At 38.8% G+C, this 25,000-nt stretch overlaps 1 protein-coding gene across 1 annotated transcript in view; it reads right to left on the bottom strand.

Annotated features, from left to right (window-relative positions):
* Positions 1-4,704: 4,704 nt before the first annotated feature.
* LOC135205955 (alpha-(1,3)-fucosyltransferase C-like) overlaps positions 4,705-25,000 on the bottom strand; it is a 32,423-nt gene continuing 12,127 nt past the window's right edge. Inside the window, exons 2-10 of the mRNA XM_064237143.1 lie at positions 24,518-24,577; positions 21,780-21,877; positions 21,163-21,400; positions 20,228-20,400; positions 19,505-19,633; positions 17,402-17,527; positions 16,378-16,557; positions 14,084-14,242; positions 4,705-5,051 (exon numbers count right to left, since the gene is read on the bottom strand). Of these exons, the coding sequence (XP_064093213.1) occupies positions 4,829-5,051; positions 14,084-14,242; positions 16,378-16,557; positions 17,402-17,527; positions 19,505-19,633; positions 20,228-20,400; positions 21,163-21,400; positions 21,780-21,877; positions 24,518-24,532 (1,341 nt within the window). The 5' untranslated portion in view covers positions 24,533-24,577 and the 3' untranslated portion in view covers positions 4,705-4,828. The remainder of the gene's footprint in view (positions 5,052-14,083; positions 14,243-16,377; positions 16,558-17,401; positions 17,528-19,504; positions 19,634-20,227; positions 20,401-21,162; positions 21,401-21,779; positions 21,878-24,517; positions 24,578-25,000) is intronic.

Genomic DNA, 25,000 nt, shown 5'->3' with positions numbered 1-25,000 from the left:
TGTGTATGTGAGCAACTTGTGCAGTAAATATATTAATTTTCATATATGTATGCACACTCATATGTACACGGTAACAGTAGTAGTTGTTTTTACTGTTGTACAGTTGTTGTTGTTGCTGTTGAAATAATCATTAACTAAGCAAATGTTAGCTACTAAAAATGATTTATTGAAAGAAAATAATGCTGTATTATTCATATCTATGGTGAGGGGGGGGGGGGGGTGGCTGGCGGGCACGTGACCATATGCCCCCTACTTAAATCCGCCGGCGCCTTCCGGGCCACCTATGTTCCCAGCGCACGTGCTGTCTCAGGACTGCGCATGCGTGGTACAAAACGTTTTACCAGATGTTCCGGTTCCTTTTCAATACTGACATAACCATTTTATACAAACCAGCCACTTTCACATCACATCATCATAACATATTCTAATACGACTTTACTTTCATTAAGAAAATTATTTCTCTCTATTAATTCCCTTCTAAACCAGTTATTCCTATTCTTCCAATTTGTATCCCTAGCACATCTACTATAGACCACACAGCTTTGTACCTGCACCCTCCAACCTCTCACGCACCTGTTACATAAGAACACTTGATCGACACATGTAGTACTGACTAATCTAAGCCCATTGTGTTCTACCGTTAAATAATACTATTGTATTGTACTACAGTATGACTACAATATACAGAAAAACATTTGTAAAACGAAGCTATTTACCAAAATGGGGTAGCTCTAGACGAAAGAAAAGACGCAACGATTATTTGCCACATTCATGTTCCATCAAATCGTTGATGAGCTCCATCCACAGATAACTCCCATAACATTTGCCATTCTATACCAAGGACCTTCCTTTCCAATAACTCCTTCAGCCCGCCTATCTATCAATATCTAGGACTCCCTTTTCTCCTTCCTCCAAACAATCCCTCGCCAACCTACTGGCCGTTATTCTTTCAACATGACCTAATAATCTCAAAACACCGATTCATCCCTCCACCTAAGCTAACGTTTATATAATTTCTGAGACTCTCCTCATCTCTCGCGCTTTCAGTTCTTCTTTTGGCGCATAAGCGATCAGTTCCCCTCCACAGTTTCAAATATTTCACCTTCATCCGCATCCAATGTCCACATTTGGTTTTCATAAGGGCAAGTTAGCTCAACAATCATCTCAGACACATCCCAACCTCAGCCTAAAAATCTCCCCAAGTCTTTCCCAGTCTTTTGTTCACCCTAACATCATCACTTACATTTAATCCAGAATACCATGACACCTTCATATATTCCAATTCTCTACCAGACATGCTAACATTCATTGCTCCTTTTTCCCGATTTTAATTTTCTATCACGGCATTATTCTCTCGCTCACACTCACTCTCAACGTTCTTCTCCCGCAAACAACTTCGCCTGTAATGTATGCAACACCATCAAGTACGGCATCACCTCTGCAACGTTGCATCTGAATCTACTGCCTTTACTCTGACGTCCTGCACCACTCCAGACACAAAGATATTCACGGGCCTCGAAAAAATAACGCAATCTTGGCTTCAGCCAACTTTCACACCTAATTGTCTTTGGTATTTGCATATTCTTGCAAATACTTCGCTTCCATCATGAAGCTTTTTAAAAAGCAAATACTTTCTTCCATCATGAAACATTTTCATCTGCAACTTACCATCTACCTTCTAACGATTCTGTCATAATAATTTTTGTAAGTGCTAATATATATATATATATATATATATATATATATATATATATATATATATATATGTACTGATAAGGCTTTGCGCCCATTGATGTTTTTATAATTGTTATGTTATCTTTAGCTCATATTATGAAAATTATTTACCTTCCTTATTTTTTCATTTAATTATCCTTCTTCTACATAATGAGTACCTACTTTGCTTGAATTTTCTTAAAACTTTCACTGGGCTACTCCTTTTCAACCTGCATTATATATATATATATATATATATATATATATATATATATATATATATATATATATATATATATATATATATATATATATATATATAGTATATATATATATATATGTATATATATATATATGTATATATATGTATATATATATATATATATATATATATATATATATATATATATATATATATAAACTACTCAACACATTAATCCACAATACTAAATTCGTCTACAAGAGAGGAATAAAACCAAACAGACATTAAACAGAGAGCTAGTAAATCCTGCAACTAGATCTGGATTTGAACCCAAACAAAAGGCGAATTCATTTTTCCCGTCACAATGTACCTTTCCCCACAGCTCAGCAGCATTCATGCCCTAAGATTTCAGTAGATCTCGCTGACAGACCGACAGATAAAGGGAACGAAAACGGTCAAGAGGTAATGGATAAAATCAAAAGAAGAAGACGCAGGAGTTCGACTTTCGTCTTCAACTCCCTCATGAGAATTCGTACCTTCCTGCCAGTCTCAAGTAGCTTAGTGAATTCAATCTATAGAGTTTAGGCCATAGGCCAAGTGCTGGGACCTATGAGGTCATTCAGCGCTGAACCAGAAACCGACAGTAATAAGGTTTTAAAAGTATGATGAGATCGCAATTGCACTGTGCAACAATTGTTAGTAGAAAGTGGAAAGTAAGATGAAAGAGAGAGAATATGAATGGAGGTATAGTTAAAGAAATGAAAGAGGCTGCAGCTAGGGGACGAAGGGCCACTGAAAGAACCTAAGTACGGCAATAACTCTCTTCGGGGAGAGTAGCTTAGTGAAAGTACCACTTAGTCTGGTCTCCATATGAACGGGTGACCGCGAGAAGCTAACTACTTCAACTCCGGTGATCATTAGCGAAAATTTCATTAAACATTAAGAGTATGGTGCGAGCGACAGTGGGTCACACTAAGACACGAAAACCTAAGAGGTAACCTCCATTTGATTCAGAAAATTATGAGGTTGTGCATTTCTACTTTGCTCATTCTATAGCCTAGAAATAAGTGAGTGATGTATATTAACTAATAAAGCAGAACGCCCATTTGCCCTGTTTTTCCGTTCACCAGATTTGCAATTGCACAAAGAAAAGGTCAGCCACATCCTTCAGATCAAACCAACTTTGCACGAGACCCACCTTCCACAGAGAATATGTAACAAGCTACTGGAGCGGTGTCGTTTTAGCACTCAATCCTGGGGACGAAAACACATACCGGTTACAGCAACAAAAACCCAGTTTCAAAACAGCAGACGGCAGCTGTGTGTGTCTCTGTCAACACTTGCTGGTGGAGCCCTATAAAACCCGACTGGGAACACACGAGAACGTCTTTGCAAAGACCTGAAGAGAAACTTAGGGCTCGGTCTTTGCGACCAACGTTGTCGTTTTTTCTTCACAACAGTGGCTTTTAGCAATGTCGCCATAGGCAGTTCTTTTTTTTACGTTAGTTATGATTTAATGGTTAGGGTGCGTATTTTCCGATGTAGAATTAATTTTCGTGACGTAAAAAAAACTACACGTCACTAGCTTAGCATAAAGTATTTTTTGACGAAGAAAAATAAAGGGTTTCAATAAAATTCATTTGTATAGATAAGCTTGATGTGTTTTATAACTTTATTTTCATAATAATAACATGAAAAGGCCAAGTGAAGAATTTTATTCCTCAGTGCCGTGGCCTGTGGTCGAAAAAGCCATGGATGGTTGCCAGATGTCACCAGAAAGCCACACTAGTAGACGAAATTCCTCAAAACGGCAACGCTGTTTGCGACCCGGGCTCAAAAATACCCGGAAAGTCTGAATCATGGCGTTTGATTTCAAATACAAACTTTCAGTACAGTACTTAACTCTCCACTTGAGCTGAACGTCTACCGAATTCGCAGAAACGTTTTGCAGTTACTTTCTACTCCTCTTTCATTAAGCATTGTCAATTTTAAGCCTTTCGTCAAATAACGGTTTTGACATACCGTCGGCGGTTCGACCGTTTGATTAGTTTTCAACCATGAAAAAGAGAGTTAGCTCTACTCTAAACATGACGTTAACGGTCTCGTTTTCCTCTTGAGAGAGAGAGAGAGAGAGAGAGAGAGAGAGAGAGAGAGAGAGAGAGCATATCCATATAATAACAAGGATAGTTCACGCTTGTTCCATATGAACAGGGTTGTTCATCTTCTGAATAATAATAATAAACTCATTTAGAATGACCATCTCTTACCCGAGTGGCCAGTTAGTAGCATCCCTCTGCATAGGAACTGCTGTATCGACCCTCTCTTATATTGCCGTAAGTTTTGAAAGTATGGTACCATAGAAATACAGATTCATAATGATGAAAACTGAGTGCCGAAGTTATATTCCAAACTTCAACAAAGAATAAGAAGGAATTGCCACATCGATCCTCTCTTATATTGCCATCATTTTTGAAAGTATGCTATCGTGTATAAAAATCAGTGGTGAAAATTTAATGCCAAAGTTTTCATCCACTTTAACACAGAATAGTGAGGGGATTGGGGACGAAGGGGGTGGGGGTTATAGGATACTTGAGATAGCTGGCTTTTATTTACGTGCTTTTAATCTTGCCCAGGTAGGCCTAAGTCTGACCAAGATTAATCCGGCGACTTCATCCATTGTTTAAAAATCTAACGAACCTTCTATTTTAGGAAGTTAGATTGCAATGGGAATCATGGAAAAGTAGAAGTGACACAGTTTTTCAAAGTAATATTTATTGAGCATCCAAAAGTAACACAGCTACGACGCAAATACAAACACGTTTACATCATAAACTTACAGACTTCTTTACACAAATCGGAGTGATGAACTTCTTGCATTTCGTTCATCCCAATACTGAGGAAACGAGTATCATTTCAAGGTCGAACTATCCTGTTGGGGTCGACGCCGTCCCCTATAGGAATTCCACTAACGAAATTCGATATCTCCGGCGACTGATCGGTCAGACACTTTGCATCTGTGATGTACCATTTGTCTATGTCGTCGTAGACCTTCGGAGACTGGTCTTCGTGAAGTTTCGCACACATGTCACACCATCCCTCTCCAGAATTTGATAGTACTTTGTGATAAGGTTTCCACCTGGGGGAAAAAAAAAGCGTGGTAAGAAAAAATCAGTTAAACCGTTGCAAGGTTTCTCTTGACAAAATATATCGAAATTCCTTTCTTGTTCCACTCTGAATACGAAAAAAAACGTCAATTTGTCGTTTCCCACGTGAAGTTACCTCACACTCTATATGAGACGAGAGGTTTGATTTTTAGCAGGTCGCTCCCTTCGCTGGCCACTCAGCAAAGCCTCGATCTTATATGTCGCGTGTTATCTAAATTGTAAATCTGTCTCTTTCATACTTCGTAACGTCCAGAAAACAAAGTACTATTGAAATGAACCCCCTTAATTAAACTTTCAGTTTATATTTCAATTGCCCTTCTAATAAAATCTGTTCTATCTATATCTTCTGAATATACACGTAACTAACAGGAAGTGATTAGACTTTTGAGCTTGATGGCACACTTGAAAAAGACAGCTAGCTGTCAGGTTACAATTATCACTCTGAATGTAAATCTTACATTCCACAGTGGAATAAACACATCTTGCTCTAAAACTTTTCCTGCCTGGAAAGAGAGCATTAGTCTATTTGATGCCAAATGTTCCGCTGTTAAGTACCAGGTGTATTACGCTGTATTTTCTAAAAATTTCTCTTCAAACACCGTAATCCTTGTGCTTATCGTCAGTTTCAATGTCATAAATTGCTCCCAAGACTTGATATCCTGACAATAGTTTCAAAAGTAAGGGGACAATTGTGATTCTCCGTTGTTTCTTGCGGCTCGTAAATTTTAACCTTCTTCAGAACACGTCTATACACAAGCGTATTTGTTTCGGACTCTATATATATATATATATATATATATTATATATATATATATATATATTATAATATGTGTGTGTGTGTGTGTCTGTATAAACTATGGTATATAAGTAAACAAAACAATTAAAAGAACATACCCATAATGGAGGGAAGAATATCATAATAATATTAATTAATAATAATAAAAAGATATATTATATGTTACTTATATATACATATATATATATATATATATATATATATATTATATATATATATATATATATATATATATACATTGTTCTAAATTATAAACATCCCCAAGTCAAAATAACATCAATTATTCATATTAATTGATAATCCATAAGGCAGTAGCCACTCTATGACTCTCCACTACCTCTATGAAAGATCTCTCTAAGACTCACAGCTGTTCCTTCCGAAAGACTGCCATTAGCCATTCCTTCCGCAAGTACCCTCTATCTGAATGGCAAAGCATTAAGCTGCCGCTATCTTAGCCGCATGTTAACCACGCTGAATTCGAGGCCGCCATAATATCAGGGGATTACATGGAACATCTGCCCTCTACTGCGCCGAATTAAGGACTGAGATGATAAAAGGGGTCGCAACAGAAGGAACAAGCCTCAGACTATCGCCAACCATCCATGAGATCGCTTGTCGTACCTGGGCAGAGCTCCCCCTTCCCTCCCCCCAGTTTCCTTGCTAAGACAATACATGACTTTACTCTCCCCTGTGTGTTCTCTCTATCACTGCCACCATTGAAGACGGACAAATCATACCTGCCAGGTAATGTGTGAAGTAATGGTTCAAGGGAGTCAATCAATTTCACGTCTACTACTGTGCATTTCCACTTCATTGCTACAAGCAACTTTGGTCCACCCCCCTCAACGATCACTTCCAGTCATTGTACTTAGTAATATGCTTCCCTCTTGCATTTGTGATACTGTAAGATTTCCTCCCATAGTAATATTTCAGTAATTAAATATTCCCGTTGTGAATAGTGGTGCCATTGCTAACGGGACATAACGTAACATCTCCTTGTGTAACCCATTAGCCTACACCCCTGTGATTACTCTGTAGGGTAACTCCAGCGAAAGGGATCATGTTAATATTTTGTGAAAGCAGTCCCCGCATATTTATGTTGTAATGCAGTCTACTTGCAGATAACCTACCACGTGCCTCATTGTTGGAAGCGGATTTTTGTAACGTGACTCAGGGATTTATCATATCTCTGCTGTTTTATTTCCACCGAGAATAAGTAGTACCATTCCAACCCTGTCTACAGCAGCGAGCCAAACTTTCTACCTCTAATTTTGATATAGTATATATATATATATTAATATATATATATATATATATATATATATATATATATATCTATTTTTATATAGTGTATATATAATATATATATATATATATATATATATATATATATATATATATATAAAGATACCTAAACATAACAGACTTCAATTAGCAGACTTCACTTCTGTATTTATCAGCTACAATACTGTCATTTTGTGGTTGGCTACCATTATAATGTCATAAATGTTTTAGATCACTCTTAAATTCAATGTACAGGGTTGCTTAGGTAATAAACTTTGTGGAATTGCTGTCAGCGGTAAAACATTGAGGAAACATTCTAGTGCGGGCTATAATATAGGGTCTTTCTTACATAACGCTCTGATACTTATCAGAAAACTAGTCCCACAAAGTTTCTGTTAAGTTGGGTTGATACTGTATATGCATAGAAATAGAGGATATGGCCACAACGAAACTGGAACAGCAGAGTGCAAGATCTTTCACCTTTACTTTAAGGCACTGTCAAACTTCCTCATTACCATATCCCGTTTATATTTTATATCATGTTGTCATTATAATCTCAAAAGAATGTTAGATTCAGATAGGATTACTGATGTTGAACCTTTAAATCTTTTACTAACAATGATATCCAGTATATGTTCTTTTGAACTGGGAATTACAAAAAGACTGAAATGACAAATCAAAGAATGGATAAGCAGGATGAAGATTTGGAAATCAAATTAGCTGAAATTTCATACAAAAGTAAGATTATACATAAGTCAAGTACAATCTACAGGGTGTTTCGAAATTAGAGCCCGCACCCTGGCCCCCTCTACAGCATAAACTAAAATTGATATGGACAAAAACAAAAGTATTTCAGAACAGGTATTTATTTATGTTTATCTCTGAATATTTAATATTTTGTGTGGCCTCCATCTGCCTGTAACACAGCCTGCATTCTTGAGGGGCATGATTTCAACAACTTGCAAAAAAGCTGAGACTCAAACTCCATTTCCCTGAGCACTTCGGTCACCTCTCTTCGCAGGTCGTCGAGGCTTGGTATACCATCATAGTTCACTGTGTGTGCTTCAACACGATCCTTTAAGATACTACCAATGTTTTCAAACACATTAAGGTCAGGAGAGCTACCTGGAAATTCACTTGACGAAAAGAAATTGATACAACTGTTTTAGAAGCAGCTTCTGTGTCTAGAGAGCCTTGAAACATGGTGCCTCATCATGCAAAAATGTGACATCTTCAACAGATAACACATTTTCAGAATCTTTGAGGAAAGGAAATACTCCACCAGTAAGCACAGTTTCTCTGAAGAATTCGCCATTCCATGATTCCATTTTCTTTGATTATCCACATTAAGAATTTAGGTGTGAAACAGAAAAATTCCCAAACATTCAGGAAATTTCACAACTCGGCGATAGCACATATCATCGCTGATATCATCCAGCTTTGCAGCCCAAATGATGTCATTTTTATGATTTGGCTTCCTGACTGTGTAAATGAAGAATTCATCTGATGTGGCAACATAGAGAAAGTCATCTTCATCCCAATCTTTAAGAAATGAACCACAAAACCATGCACAGTCTTCTCTGTGTTGCTGAGTGATGTTGGGCTTGCTGATAACATGAAATGGCTTGATACCAGATTTTTTCAACTCACGATATACAGAACTATAACTTCTCTTCTTTCCCCTTTTTGTTTCTAGTTCAGTGCCAATTTACATAAAGACTTTCTTGGTCTACCCACTGCCTCACCTATGATGTCTTTCGACTCCTAAGAAAGGACTTCAGGCCTTCCAAGATTCTCACTCTTTTAGCGATGACAGTCATATGGATTTTTGTTCCAGTTTCTTTTAACAAAGGATTCATCTCTTTTAATGTATTTAGCTATCCAGGAACATGAAATGAAGGATGCGCCAGCATCCCTGGCTTCTCCAAAGGTATCCCGGATTCGGTCAATCCATCTGATTTCCTCCGAGTCGTTAGCCATGGCTGTATCTAACTCAGTCACTCAGTCTGAAAATGCAACAAATGTTAAATGAAAAATAGATTAATAGAAACTTAAGATAATGTACTTGGTGATAGGCTATAACAGAAAACTTCATAACTTTCCATTTGCTCTAGGGAGGGCGGGGTGGGGGGTGGGGGGAGGGCTCTAATTTCAATACACTTGTATATTGCTACATGAACTTGAGTCATGGTATGACAATGAAACTGTATCTGAAGACTTTGTTGATTGGGTGATAAAATTTTAAAAGAATATTTAGAGTTAGATGACATGATAGTGAGAAATACCATAAGGGATATCATGGAAATTTCATATGTAGAAGCATTAATCATGAAAAGGGCTTTGCACAACCCCTTACAGAACAGTACGTAATAGTATTAGCTTGGTTCCTGTGGATACCAGAAGAATTAGAAGAACCAGATTGACAGGGCAAGAATTCTGAGAAGGGAGGCTGTAGATAAGTTGGGATTTGTGGTGCCTCCTTTGTAGTAGGTGCATGAAGGGGATGTTGATGTGAATGTTATCTATGCAGGGGTTAAAATCAACAGCTAAAAGTGGAAATGTAGCCTTGTTCGTTGTCTTTTCTTGAAAAGCCAACTTAATGCTGCAAAAATATGTACAGACACCCCCTACTTCTCAATAAGTTACATTCCGAACAGCTGTTTATATGCTAAACTGTTTGTAAGCTGGTTACTGTACCCTTCATGCCTATTAAAGTACAGTGTGATATAAAATCAACATAGCACTGTACGTTTTTTTCATTCTAAAACACAATACACTGTACGTACAGTACAGTATGTACAGAATAGATGCACAAAACAAAATTTGAAAATACCGGTAGCAAAAGGGATGCTCTGAACATAGTTCTAATTTGTGATCCCGTTTGTTTGTAGCTCTGATTGTTTGTATCTCTGATTGTTTGTTGAATGTTCGTAAGCAGGATAGTGTCTGTATACAGTTTTTTACATGAATTATATATTATACATGCGTAGGGCCCCATGCGGACAAACACACCTCCATCTTACCTGGTCAGCTAATCTCTTCACATCAAACATCTCTGCACGCCAAACGTGCTTACACAAGAAACACAACATATGTCATGCATCTTTTGTACATATATTTGCATTCATATTATTGTTTTGTGAAATGTATCATTACTACCACATGAATTACAATGTCAGCATTTCAGCCATATGTACCACAGCTTCAGTCGTGCCTTGTATATCAATTTATGTATGCATCTTTACATCCATTAACAAACAAAGTGATTGTATTGTGACCTCTGTTGTGTTCGCCTCGTGTCAGGCACTACTTTTCCACTCACAAGAAAAAATCAGTGAATAAATCAGTAAGTTTGTAAATGCAGCTTCTTACTGGTAACTTCACTACACTGGGGACCCCAGAGATGACCAGGCCAGCCAGCCCCAATGATGCCAACCTCTCCAGCAACAACATTGCTGCTGCCTCCATATGTCTACCTCCATTCACGCCCCATAACCCAGAAGCCTGGTTCTTCAGGGCAGAGAAAATCTTCTGATTGACAGCAAGCAAAGTAGACACCAATCTTGAATTCCTGCCAGACGACATTTTCAAGCAAATTGCAAATTGCAGGATGGCTTGCAGAACTTCAAACCCCTGTCACCTACGAATTACTGTAGGACCAGCTTAAGCCATCTTTCAGCATGCCATCTACCCAAAGAGCCAAAAATTCCAGAATAATGTTCGGACAGCTATAAGGAATGAGCAGCCATCGCATGTCTACAAGCAGTTGCAGTGGCTCATAACGCTAGCTGCCACAAATGGCCAACCTGAGTCAACCTTAGACCTTGTGAGAGAGGTGCTCCTCACAAAACTGCCCTGCCAAACAGTGATGGCCATGCCCAATTCATCAACCATGCCCATCTGTAATGATAGCTAGGAGAATATTAGTTAGGAATAGTGTAAATATAAAAGAGAGAAAAAGATATGAGAGAGAACCATCAATAAACAAATGATAAACACATAGAGAGAGAGAGAGAGAGAGAGAGAGAGAGAGAGAGAGAGAGAGAGAGAGAGAGAGAGAGAGTAACGATTAGGAAGTGTCATGAGTTTGTAGTCAAAACACTGGTGCTAAAATAATCTAGGCGCAACCATTAAAAACTGCCTATCTGTTTCACCTGTGAAGTGATCTTTCAACTTTCGCCAGAACTTGAAGACTACCGGTGACGTCAGTAGTCCCACCAACAAAGGAGGGATTAAGTCAATTAATCCCACCCAAGGGACATAATTAGATAATCTTCAACCAATAACGATGGCTACAAGGCGGAACAGAAGCAATTGCCCGCCTACTGGTGGGCTGGACAATTTCCTTTGAAGAACCTTCGAGGAAGCAAGCTCGAAGGGAGAGAAGAAACAGAATAGCCGAGAGCCTTAGCGGAGTGAGGTTGAGAGCCTCACCAGTTGTGGGTTGTTAAGAAAATTCAAGAAAGGCTCATACTTCGACTTGTAGTCATACTACTTAACTTGAATATGCACTGTATTATTTTACTTGTGTCAATGAAGTAAGAAAACTGCACTGTCCTCCTGAGACTAACAACTAATAACAAAGAAGAAATAAACAATAAAGCAACTATAAAGGAACTATAAAACTAAGTCAAATAAGAAGAAGCCACAAACGTTATTATAACAAACATTACAAAGATAACAATAATAACTTCTTTACATCAGTAATGGGAACAGCAAACAATAAATAAATAAATAAAAAGTTCCTTACACATCAAAGAATTCCTAAAATTGGTTGTCACAGTGCATATAGCCTCCAAGACAGTGGAGCCCACCCAGCCACCAAAAGCAGCAGCAGCAGCAAGATGGTCCCAGTAGTCAACAGACACGGAATGCGACAGGAACCCAGAGGGACCGGCCGCCCCCATCCACAAACAGAATTTCCCCAAGCACTGACTTCCAAAAACCAACAATTAAAGCAGTACAAAAAATTTCCAGGACTAATTAATTATCACTGATGTATCCCAAATATTGCTAAAATCATTGGTCAGAAGATTAAGCTAATGCATTTCTTTCAGCAAAACAAGAAAATACCTCTGCAACCACATTAATATTTCCTCAACCTCTACGGTCCCTCACTTTGACGATGGAAGCAAGTAACATGGCGATGGGTACCTTTGTTGCACATATTCACAGATAGTAGACACAGTCAGCAGGACAACAGCGAAACCTATCATCAATACCAGAACACTCCTGCACCATCAAGTACATGAAGGATTCAGCAAACACCGTGGCAAATGCACTTTCGCGAAATTGTGTCAACACTGTCCAGCTCAGGATAGCCTATCCCAAAATAGCATAGGCGTGAAGAGACGACGAGGATCTATAGTGTGTGCAGTGGGACAACCCCACCCTTACATGGAGCAAGCTGTCAATTAACAATGGAGAGACGACTATCACCCGCAAAACAAGTACTGGCCCTCGCCCCTACCTGCCAGAAAGCCTCAGAAGAAAGGATTTCACCCTTGCCCACAACCTGTCCCAACCATTAGGCGGTCAACTGCTGAATTTTAGCAGAGTGGTACATCTGGTGGGGAATAAAAAAGGACATAGAAAACTGTATGAGAGAATGCATTTCCTTGTCAGACATCTAAAATCACAAGCCACGTAGAGACCGGAATAGGAGAGTTCCACACACACTGCCGTCTCACCAACATCCATTGTGAGACCTCTGCCTCCCTCTGAGAGGTACAGATACCTGTTAACCATCATCGACAGAAATACCAGGTGGCCTAAGAAATACTGATACAGCAACAGATGGTGGAGAGTTGTGAGAAAGCTCTCATCAGAAGGGCCAGCAGACACCGAGTCCTGCAAATCAACACGAGTAACAGGGGGGGGGGGGGGGGGGGGGGGGGGGGGGGGGGGGGGGGGGGGGGAAGGGGGCGCAACTTCAAATCCACCTTATGGAAGATAATACATACACATGACGGCCTACAACCCAGAAGCTAATGGTATCATTGGAAGGCTAGGCCAGTCGTTGAAAGAATCACACACTGCCAGATGTCAAAGTTGAAGTTGCAGAATAGTTACCTTGGGTCTTACTGGGCCTGAGAACATCACCACACATGGCATTCAACGCATCTCCAGCAGAAGCCCTGTACGGCCAAGCACTAAAATTACTGGCAGATCTTTCAAAATCAAACAAGCCCAACATCCCCATCCAACACCTGTAAAATATTAGAACAAATAATGCTAGCCAAGACAACTTACCACATGGTCAGGAAAGTTTACGTCCCCACCCAACTGCAGGATGCAAAATATGCGTTCATATTGATAGACACACACAGAGGGCCCCCTCTCCCCAGCCTACTCGGGACCATACTTTATCACCCAGAGAAGACATAAAGCCTACCAGATGACAGTGGACAGCAGAACTACATTGGTCTCCATCTACTGCCTAAAGCCAGCATACCTACCAGACACCGACCTACAACAGAAGACTACAACAGAACACCTCTCCAAGGGGAGGAGACCTGTTGGGTCTAATGCAGACCCACACACCTCGCTAAATGACCATATACTACAAGAAACACATCATGCATCTTTTGTACATATGTTTTGATTCATATTATTATGTTAAATGTATCATTATTACCACATGCATTACAATGTCAGCATTTCAGCCATATGTGCCATAGCTTCAATCGTGTCTTGTATACTGTCAATTTGTGTGCATCTTCCATGTGATTGTAGTGTCACCTATGTTATGTTTGCCTCGTGTCAGGCACTACATTTCTGCTCGCAAGGGTTATTGACCTGTCTGTTTGTTGTCTGAAATCAGTAAATTTGTAGATGCAGCTTCTTTTTCACGCCTTTGCTACAACTGCATCTAAATGCAAAAAAATAATAATAATAATTGTGATAAAACATCGACAAACTTACCTGAAATATTCATTGTATGCTGTATCATCTTTATCTAAATACTGAAGATACCTAGCCAAACTCTCGGCACTTGGGAAGTCAAGAACATTAATGTGAGATTTAGGAGGTAAAAATGCCGTGTAATTTGCAAGACCATAAACCACTGGTACAACATTATACCTGAAAGTACAATATTATTCTCATTATCAGTATTCAGAAGATACACCTTATTCATATGGAACAAGCCTACAGGGGCCATTGACCTGAAATTCAAGCTTCCAAAGAATATGGTGTTCATTTGAAAGAAGTTACAGAAGATAACAGAAACGCAGAAAGAGATAAGTTATTAGTAAAACTTTAATGTAAGAGTTTAAGTAGTGTTCATGTCTATCCCTGAAGCTACATGATACATCTTTCAGGAGTTGTTGGGTTGACGGATTTAATGAAATAATACTGTTAACCACAGACCAAGAAGTTATAAATCTGAGTTCTTATTAAATACTTTCGACAAAAGCATACGTCATGACACATTTCTCGCAAATCTTGCAGAACACTTAAAGATCAATGAATGATCTTGTTATGGCTTGGAGTACCCAGTACTACAGAACACACTATTCCAGGTAACTTTGGCAAATTATATGAGATATTTGTTTCAGAAAGAAGGACGCCTACACTGGGACTTTAGAAGTAGAAGGGAAAAAGAAATCCATTATGCTTAAAACTAAAGAAATTCAGCATGTGCAAAACTCCAAGTAACATACAATACAGAAGGGTTATTTCCCTCAAATTACCGTAATCAGACCCAACATTGAAATGTTTTCATTAATAAATGTTTGCACCTTAGAAATAGGAACAAAATGAAACTCCGTGCAAAGACACGCCCACTACTTGTTCTTACGTGAGCACTAAGTAACATGTGCCCAAAAATAGATTTTGTTCAGTATTCAGGCATTTGCCCTTCAAGGAATAGGTCCAGAAAGATATTGCGTCAGTCACATGCATCATTAGAATACTCATTTGTCATCCAGACTATTATAATTTCCAGAATTATGTTAATGTATGTTATGGCATTTCGAATTAATAAAATTCCACAAACCTGAAAAACAGTTCACAGTACATTAACTGTTTACAAGCTACGGGTGAGGTAATGTAACATCATTAACGTGAGTCCTCTACGAATGTGCCGCTTGAAAACTCCAGCTACCCAAGTGAGTGAAGTAAAAAAAAGTAGAATTTAAGGCAAAAGCCAAAAGCTGGGACCTGTGAGGTCATTTAGCGCTGAAAGGGAAATTGACATTAAAAAGGTCTGAAAGGTGTAACAGGAGGAAAACCTCGCAGTTGCAATGTGAAGCAATTGTTAGGAGAGGGTGGAAAGGGGGAAGAAAGATAATAAGAACGGAGGTACATCAAAAGGAATGAAAGGGGTTACAGCTAGGGGTCAAAGGGACGCTTCAAAGAACCTTAAGTAATGCCTACAGTGCGCTGCATGAGGTGCACTGACGGTACTAACCCCCCACGGAGAAGTGAGGGAAGTAATTATGTTATAAAATCTGAGTACATCTTCAGGGTGTAACGATGCTGATAAATTTGATGAATAACTGATTTATTCATCAAATTTGGCAGTGCAACTCTATGGTCATCGGCCTTAGAAATAAGTTTTTCCTTGTACTGAAAATAATTTTTTAAGGAAGATCCAATAAAAGGAAAATGTTGATAAATTTGACAGAAACACTCGCACGCTCCGTGTAGTGTGATGAGATTCTCTTCTTAGCTAAATTTACATAAAATTATTACTATTCACCCGTTCAGAGCGTCACTTAAAACAAATGTTCCACATTAATCAGAACTGCAATTAGTATACACTGACTAAGCCTCCCCATGAGGGGACTGTGCCGTCAGTACACCTCACACAGTACACTTTAGGTATCACTTAAGGTTCTTTGCAGCGTCCCTTCAGCTCCTAGCTGCAACCCCTTTCTTTCCTTTCAATGTACCTCCGTTCATATTCTTCCTTCCAGCTCACTTTCAACCTTCTCCAATTGTTTGTCTTATTGTGCAACTGCTTTGAGGTTTTTCTCCTGTTACACCTTTCATACCTTTTACCTCTCGTTTTCCCTTTCAGCGCTGAAAGACCTCACAGTTCCCAGTGCTTGGCCTTTCGTCTACAATTGTCTATTCTATTCTATTCCATTAACTCAGACATGCATAATAATTCTTGTAGTTATAAGAATGTTGGGGGGGGGGGGGTTGTTGTATGACGTCACCAGTGTAAGCAGCCAAGTGAAATGAGCTGTGAAACAATGACAGTGACTCACCTCAAAACGTTAAATATTTTCTCGGTGACATAATCTTTGCAGATGGAATTCTCGAAAGAAAAGTAGAATTTGTAATCCCGTTCGAGCATTTTGTAACAATTTTCACTCCTGGGGCATCTGTGCTGACCACAACCTCCGTAAACGTCAATCGGTATCCACTTCTTGAGCGTGTTCACCAACCTGCGGACACCACAAGATTTATCAGTGTAATTAAAAGATAAATGCTAAGGATGCACAGACTGAAGGTGTATCGAGTGTCTTCAGCCATGGAACATCCGTAATCGCATCTGCTCGATAGCTAAAAACGTCCGCATCTGTATCCGTATCCGTATTTGCGGCCAAGTAAATATTAGAGATGTTTTAGACATAAGCATCTGCATCCGCAGAGCATCTATATAATTTTTAACATTAGTAATCGCATCCGCTTTTGATAAGTAAGTCCGCATCTGTATCCACATCCGTATTTGTGACAAAGCAAATATTACAGATGTTTTGGATATGCGCATCTGCATCCGTAGAGCATCCGCATATCTCTATCCGCATCCGTATTTGTGGCAGAGTAAATATTAGTTTTGGTAGGGATGTATCTTCTAAATAATGAAAACAGTTGATTGACACTACAAGGAATCTAATCATTTTCTTAGAAAACCCTGACACTCATACATCACATATCACAATGAGGTTTTCATGATGAAAATGTTCATCCTATGATACATATCATCCTCACTGTGCAAGTCGAGCTAATAGAAAAGTAATGATCAACAACGCCGAATTGGACAGGAAGTGTGCCGCGTTAGTTTGAAATTCAATTGTGGTAACGAGTGTGTTACAAAGACAGTAACAACATTGTTTAAAATATAAGAATGGAATGCACAGCCAAGATTTTATACTGAAAAATGACGTGTAACTGGTAACAGACGAAAAACTTGAAATACACTGAAACCCCTCTTTCAAAATTTCCAGTTATCCTCAAAATGTAGTTATTAAATATTTGAAAAGACAGCCATGTGATTTCTTGACTTACGTTGCTCTGCCAGATCTGGTATGGCAGTTAGAGACAAACCAGGCGGCCAACTTTGTCTTGCCAGAGGCATAATTCCTCCCAGCAGGTACAGGCCCAGGTGTTCGCAAGCGGTACACCCTATCAAACCTGCAAGTAACAAACAATCAACAAGTAAAGACCACTGTAAGTTATCCATCATCTACAAGTGTATAACCAGCAAGTAAATGAGAATAATTTTCATCAATTATGCAGGCTTCATGTAATCATTAGTCACATAACATTTATTTGTCTCCTGTGAAAAGTGATTTACAGTATCAACTAAACAGGCAAGTGAGCTCTTTCCAAGACAGATGCTTGAAGCCGACAGCAGGAAGGTGCATTGGTCACACTGACATACGTAATTTGCGAATGTATCTCAAGGCATCTTCGACTCAAGTTCAAATCGGCTTAAGGGGTGAAACCTACCCTCTCATTTAACTGTCATTTGCATGAACGTATTTTTCAACACGAAGCAGTTTCCCTAAATTATCAAACCGTAGATGAAGAACCTGCACTATAAACTTCCACGTTATTTCTTCATATACCTACACAGAACGCTCACTGTTAGTGCTTCAGATCACAAGACACACTGTACTCTTCACCTCTATCTTCCATGCTATTTCTTGCTGCCTGGATGCTGAAGCCTTTTCTAATACCTCTTTCACACCACTTATCCAGTCCTTCCTAGTCCCCTTTGCCTCCTTCCTCCCAACACATCCGAATTGCGCACCTTTTCACAAGCGTGTCACTCTCTAATCTCTTCACAAACCATCCTCAAACCCTGACCTATTATTTCACCTTTCCATTCCTTTTGACATTCCTTTGACAAACAATAATTATCACCCATTCAATTTTTCTTATCATACATATATGCTATAAACAATTCCTTTATAATTTAGCTTACACTTTTTTTCTTCCATTTACAATCACCATCTGCACTACATCCATGAGAGTTGCCTCACCAATTGCTTAATACATCTCAACGTTGGCCTTCACATGCACTCCAAGTTTCCTCTCTAACTTTCCACACATCCTACTACCTTCCATGCTTCACCCTTCCTGTGAATTCCCTCTTCTCTCATTCTGTCATCATTCCACATATTTACTTCCACAAAGCTACTATATCTTCCCTCTGAACAGCATTATTGCTTCTTCTTCCTGGTTCCCATTTACCCTCATAATCATCCTCTTGCCCACGTTTGCTCTAACTGTCTCATCTTATGAACATTTTCACTAGTCTGCAGTTTCTCCTCACTAACCCCACTCTCCACTGTATTATCTGCATCACCCATTCCACACTCCCATTCACATCCCATAGTCTTACACCACAGCTTTGAAACTACATCTACTATCATCTTGCCAAACTTCATCCATGATAATGTTAATTAGTCACACACATACGTATATATATGAATATTTATCATATCACCGTGATTCATATAAATCATTCGAGCTACAATGTCCTTTAATATCTAATTCACTCTACCTCGGAATTGATATATTCTCATATATGTAAACCGAAGGGGAATTTTTTAGTTGATAATAAACTCGTCCCCTCAGGGGATCGAACCACCGTCCAGCGGACAGGGACGAAATCAGGACGACATTGACGTTAGCGATTCGGCTAACAAGTGCGGTTATAAGTTTACACAGATTCTGACCTTACAAATCACCGTCGAACTCGGTTATTTGTAATTAGAATCGATATCCAACCCCCTCTACCATGTTCGAATTTGCTAACATGGTAGAGGGGGTTGGATATTCTGAAATTGCGTTTAACTTGTGGTGATTTCAAACAGATCAAACTCAAGCAAACACATATATCGCATTGGATGCAGTTCATGTTTGGGATATAATAGGTCGAAGGATATTTAGATTTGAGCAAGACTAATCTGACACGAGATGATTTATGTACGAATGAAATTTTCAGAAAACTGACATAAGAGAGAGAGAGATAGAGAGAGAGAGAGAGAGAGCACCAAACGTTTATTGTTGGGGCGGGGGGTGGGGGTGCGGCGGGCGGGCGAGGGGGTTGATGCTTGTTGAAACTTAAAGAGAAAAAGAAAAAACAGGCATTTAACTTACGGAGTAGGAACATCAGAGTCTAGCCTATAAGTGAAGGTCCAGTTGAAGACGTTTGTCAAGTTTTTGAGATTGGTATGCACATGCATCGGTGATTCTAGAAGCCAATATATGTATCTGGTATGTGGAGACCTGTCCACACACACAAAAAAGGATTTTATCGGCACTTCCAATACATGAGCTTTTATTCAGATAAAAAGGATATCAAACCTGCAATTCTATTATCGTATTTATGATAAGAAGATTAACTTTATTTAAAACCTCATAAAGGAGCACGTCCAATTATGAACAATATTTTACTCCGACAGCGTACCTTGTACTTAGGTTATAAAACTTCCATCAATTCTGCGCCCAACAACAGATGGCTAAATGAAGCAAGTGTTGTTCAAGTATTACCGCCAACGGAAGGAAAGGGCAACATGACACAAGAGTGTTCTCCAAATGCAACATTGTTGATAATGACTGATATTTATTGGGGGTTATCATGAACTCAGTGACACTGAATGAAAGATTTTCTATTCACGGCTAAAAATTAATAAGATTAAAAGGATCAAATTAAACTGACGTGCGTTTTATATATTGCTCATAATGACTGATTGGAAAAGCGAAATAATGTATTATTTCTATTATACTATCGGCAACGACCGACTAAAGATGGTCACATGAACCGAAAGCGCTATTCAATAAACTCTGTTAATGACTGACTGGAAGTGACTGAACTCCTACCTCTTGGAAGGGAAGGACTGATCACCGGACCTGACGTGCCAGACAACTGCATCCACCTCCTCCAGCGAAAACAGGCTGCGGTTTGCCGTCGTGAAGCAAGTGCTGATTCGACACCCGGACTTGACGAAAGGATCCCGACCAAAACCAAAGCCTTGTGATTTGTCACCGAAGAACTGTTTTCGGGGGAGAGCATACAACACTGATGCTTTGTCACGAGAGTCTACAAGTGTTTCTTAACCAGGGCTGCAATCACCTGCCGTGGGTCTTGAAATTAATTTTAGGGGGGGATGGAAATGCAGTACAAATGAAAAATATAAACAGCCTCAATATCTAATAATAATAATAATAATAATAATAATAATAATAATAATAATAATAATAATAATAATAATAATAATAATAATAATAATAATAAATTATTATTATTATTTTATCTTTGTAGCAAACATAATCTCAGTAACCGGATGTCAAGGGGTACTGGACAGTGAAGCCTTACTAAAGGGGTGCTGGACTATGCTATGAAGGCTTACTAAATGGGGTGCTGGACCATGGAGCCTAATTACAAGGTGTGTTGGACTACGGAGCCTTACTTCAGGGAGTGCTGGACTGTGGAGCCTTACTACAGGGGGTGCTGGGTCAGCAAAGGTTAAGAAACATTGGTCTACACGATAACAGCTAACGTGCGAGAGAAGACTTTCGATGTGAGACAAAAATAAATGTCCAGCTCAAGTATGGATTCAAAAGCAAATCAAGCAAGGGAAGAAGATAATTCTACGCAAATTATATCAGACATGTGTTCCAAACAAGACCCCGTTTCAGAAGCAAACTTTTTAATCCAACAGACAAAAAGAATATTACATACGTAGTTTGCCAGGTTTATATGCACATTAATGGTGAATAAAACGTTTCTTAGAAAACTGAATGAGTCTACTCACATCATTCCAAAAGAGTATCTTCTTGAGAGGTGGATTCCCATCAGCTGCCTCTTCAGAGCTGCTTTCATTCAATTTCTCGAAGGGCAAAAAAGAATCACCAATTCCTCTAAGAGGGACCAAATGACTCTCAAGTGCATTTGGTATTGTCGAAATGGAAGTGTCTGTTGCATTCCAGTTCAGAAGTCCTCCAGGAAGCCACTCAAAGGAAAGCCACGAGCCATTCCTAGTAGCATTATCTCTGTGGTAAAATGAAACTTCTGTTATTACTTTCTTCTTCACTACTGTTTTCATGCTGCTGGAAAAATGGCCTTAGGTAGGTTCATAGTGATCAAAGTTTCAAGGACAAAATAAGTTTTATGCTCTTCGACATAACTAAAAATATTTGAAATGAAACTGCACGTTCTCCTCCAAAAATTAATTCTTATTTATACTACATGGTTCAGAAGAAATCATTTTGAACAAAACGATCTGTTTAATGTTTTAAGTTTCAATTTCTTACTTTTGCTACTCAACCTGCAAATAATGGAAGACACAGTCATTCATCACCAATACAATTACAAAAGGGTTTCTAAGAACCTATTTCTGTCATTATGATAAAAAGGCCGCTTGTAACTTACGAAAAGAAAGTTCTCGATAAAATGTAGTTCCCTCTGCTTTCACGCATGTAGAGTAAAACGTATATGAACACCGCAATCACCATGAGGAGGAAAACTTTCTGTGGGACAGAACAGGTTTATTGAACACAATTACTATAAGAAGACAGTGATTCCCAACCGGCGAAGCCTGGGAAAATTTGAATGGGGTTTGGGCGCGGGATCCAAGAACATTCCTTTGTCGATGAGATGCAGTTCTTACTGAACTAGAATGATTCCCTTATTCTTTTTAAATCATTAAATATGTTAGTTAGACTTTTTTTGTATTCATTAATCAACAGAAAATTAAAAATGAAAGTTATCATTAAAAAAAATTTTCAGCCACTAGTGGGACATAAGTTGTTCCTGGAAAGTGCTGAGCCTGGGAGATAAAAGATTGGCAAACACTGAGGTAGGAACTATCTGAAGATCAATGCATCGTCATTGAGGTCCCTTGTGTTGACTTTAATATTAGTTATTTTAGTCATTAACTCCAATAATGTCGAAATTGACTTCTGCACTGAACATCGAGTTAGAACTGACTTACCCAGGAATTTGTCTAATTTATGCTTAATTGTGTATATGGGCAGCTTCATTAGAGTAGACACAAACCTAAATAGGCCGAAGGCCGTGCAAACAAATCATGGCCGAGCAATTTCCGCAGGTTATGATGTAAAGTAGCTGGAATTGAAGGGTAAAAGTTTCTGGCTTTAATGAACATCTTGGAAGATTTGGGACTGAGCCCACATTGTTTTTTTAGATGTACGGACATTTACAGCATTTCTACCCATGTTGGATGCGAATGCCTGACAAATCCCCCATCTACAAAATCCCCACCTACAAAACCCCCACACGACAAAACCCCAACACGACAAAACCCCCACCGACAAAACCCCCACCGACAAAAACCCCACCGACGAAACCCCCACACGACAAAACCTCCACTAACAAATTACCTATCGTTATTCGATGGTTATTCACAGTGGTTATAAGGACACGATGTTACTTTATTAGTAACTGCTAACTAGCAAACTATCTATAAACATTTGTATTGATAATTCTCTTTTGGTAGCTATTTACAATGATTACAAGATCTTTCTCTTGAAACGTAGCTTTAGGTTGAGAGTAAATAAACTTTCCTTTATTTGTTTGCCCATCATGTAAGTCATCCGTAATAATAAAGGTGGAGAGAAACTGTGCAATGAAGTTTATACGCTACTACGAAGAGATGGGAATGTTCTAGATGATCAGCGTTTGGATGTGACGGAAAAAAAAAACAGCAAATTTAGAAATCTCGGATGTCATTTCAAGTTTAGAACATAATCATGAGCGAGATGAAGGATCAGTGGAAGTAGCAAAAATGCATACGACCCCCTATCAGCAGGCCAAATCAACTAGAGGAAATACTGGTCCCATTGTAACGGATTCGTTGGAGAGTGTGACTCAAGAAGGAAGACTTGCCATGGGAAATATGAATACATTTAAAAGATATGTTCAAAGAAAACCCCAAGAAGGACGCCCTAAGAATCAAGAATCTTTGAGGGACTTGAAAATTTCAGGAGAGTGGACTATGACTCGAGGAGAAAATAATTATATTTGCTACAAAAGATGCGATGATTCTACATATGTGACTTCTAATTTTATTTACTTTAACAAAGGTTCTTACAAATCTTAGATTAACATTGACATCTTTTGTATACTAAATTTTAAGCATATGTAAATTTTGACTTTATAATCTTATTTTTTTATCAAAGGATTTTAAAAAATCTGTAAACTTTGATAACTTGTTTTTAATAGAAATTTAAAAATCAATGAATTTTGACTTTATAATCTTATTTTTTCATAAGTTTCGATAAGTTTCTTTTGAACGATATGTGGGTGCTTTTGTAAGTGGGGGTTTTGTCGTGTGGAGGTTTTGTCGGTGGGGGTTTTTGTCGGAGGGGGTTTTGTCGTGAGGGGGTTTTGTCGGTGGGGGTTTTGTCGGAGGGGGTTTTGTCGGTGGGGTTTTGTCGGAGGGTTTGTCGGTGTGGTGTCGGAGGGGGTTTTGTCGGAGGGGGTTTTGTCGGAGGGGGTTTTGTCGGTGGGGGTTTTGTCGTGTGGGGGTTTTGTCGCCCCAACGTTGGATGCCACTATAAGTTCCATTGCCATGAAAATGATTAGCCTGGTGCTCCCTCTTGTCTATCCACATAGACATAGCTAGATTGATACGGTAACATTACTAAGGAGCAGTAATATGTAATCGGTATAATCAGTACCACCCATAGCATACAAATCGTGCTGATATACCTTTTTGATAGTGTTCTGAATATCTTTTCTGTGTGCTTGCCGAGGTCTCCTTTGATTTTATCGATATGTGTAGATTATGTAAAGTTGCCAGAAATGATGACACCGAGATCTTTCAATTGGTGCTTCATCGTAATGGTATCTCTCTGGATCTAACAGTAGCATACGTTTCTTCATTCCTACCAACGTGTACATGTTCAGAGCAATCCCTGTTAATTGCTGCCGTGTTTGTTTGCATCCCAGCCCAAGGCAGATTATATTAAATACTAGTTCATTTTGAGAGACTTCATGGTTTTCAAACGAGTCTGGTGATCTAACATACCACTAATCATCATAATAAAAGAACAGAACAGAAAATAGTTTCTTGTGGGACACCTGACATGATGTGAAAAAAGAATGAAAATAAATACTACACAAATCACCGTACACATGATACTCACCAAATATCGTGTCATTCTTACCAAGCAGCGGCAAATTCTTGAGTCTAATCACTCCTAATTCTGTCAAGAGCAAGAAAAAAGTGGATCTATAAATGAGTCTCAGCTAGTAATCATACATAAAAATAGAACAAAACCGAAAATGACTTATAGCGTCTTAGTTTTGTAGGTAAACAAAATGGTATTAATGAACTTGTTCACTCAGAGGTAAGTAAACTTCCTGTACTGATTACACAGAGAAATAATTAAGATGCAATACTCTCTCTCTCTCTCTCTCTCTCTCTCTCTCTCTCTCTCTTGTGTCCAAGACTTTTGGCCCCCTTATGCCCATATACTATATACTATGCGGTAGTCAATCCTTTCTCTCCTTTGACTCATCGCTGTAACTGATCATTGGCGCAAAGCAGCATGTGATGCAACCACTGAAAAAGATTGTCTCTTCTGAGTTTGGCCAGCACAGTCTGTTGTTAGGTCTCTCTATGATAA

Source organism: Macrobrachium nipponense, chromosome 29, assembly GCF_015104395.2.
Source record: "Macrobrachium nipponense isolate FS-2020 chromosome 29, ASM1510439v2, whole genome shotgun sequence".
In the NCBI taxonomy this organism is placed as follows: Eukaryota; Metazoa; Arthropoda; class Malacostraca; order Decapoda; family Palaemonidae; genus Macrobrachium; species Macrobrachium nipponense.
Note: the sequence above shows the minus strand (reverse complement) of the source record. Positions and strands in the feature narration are given on the sequence as shown.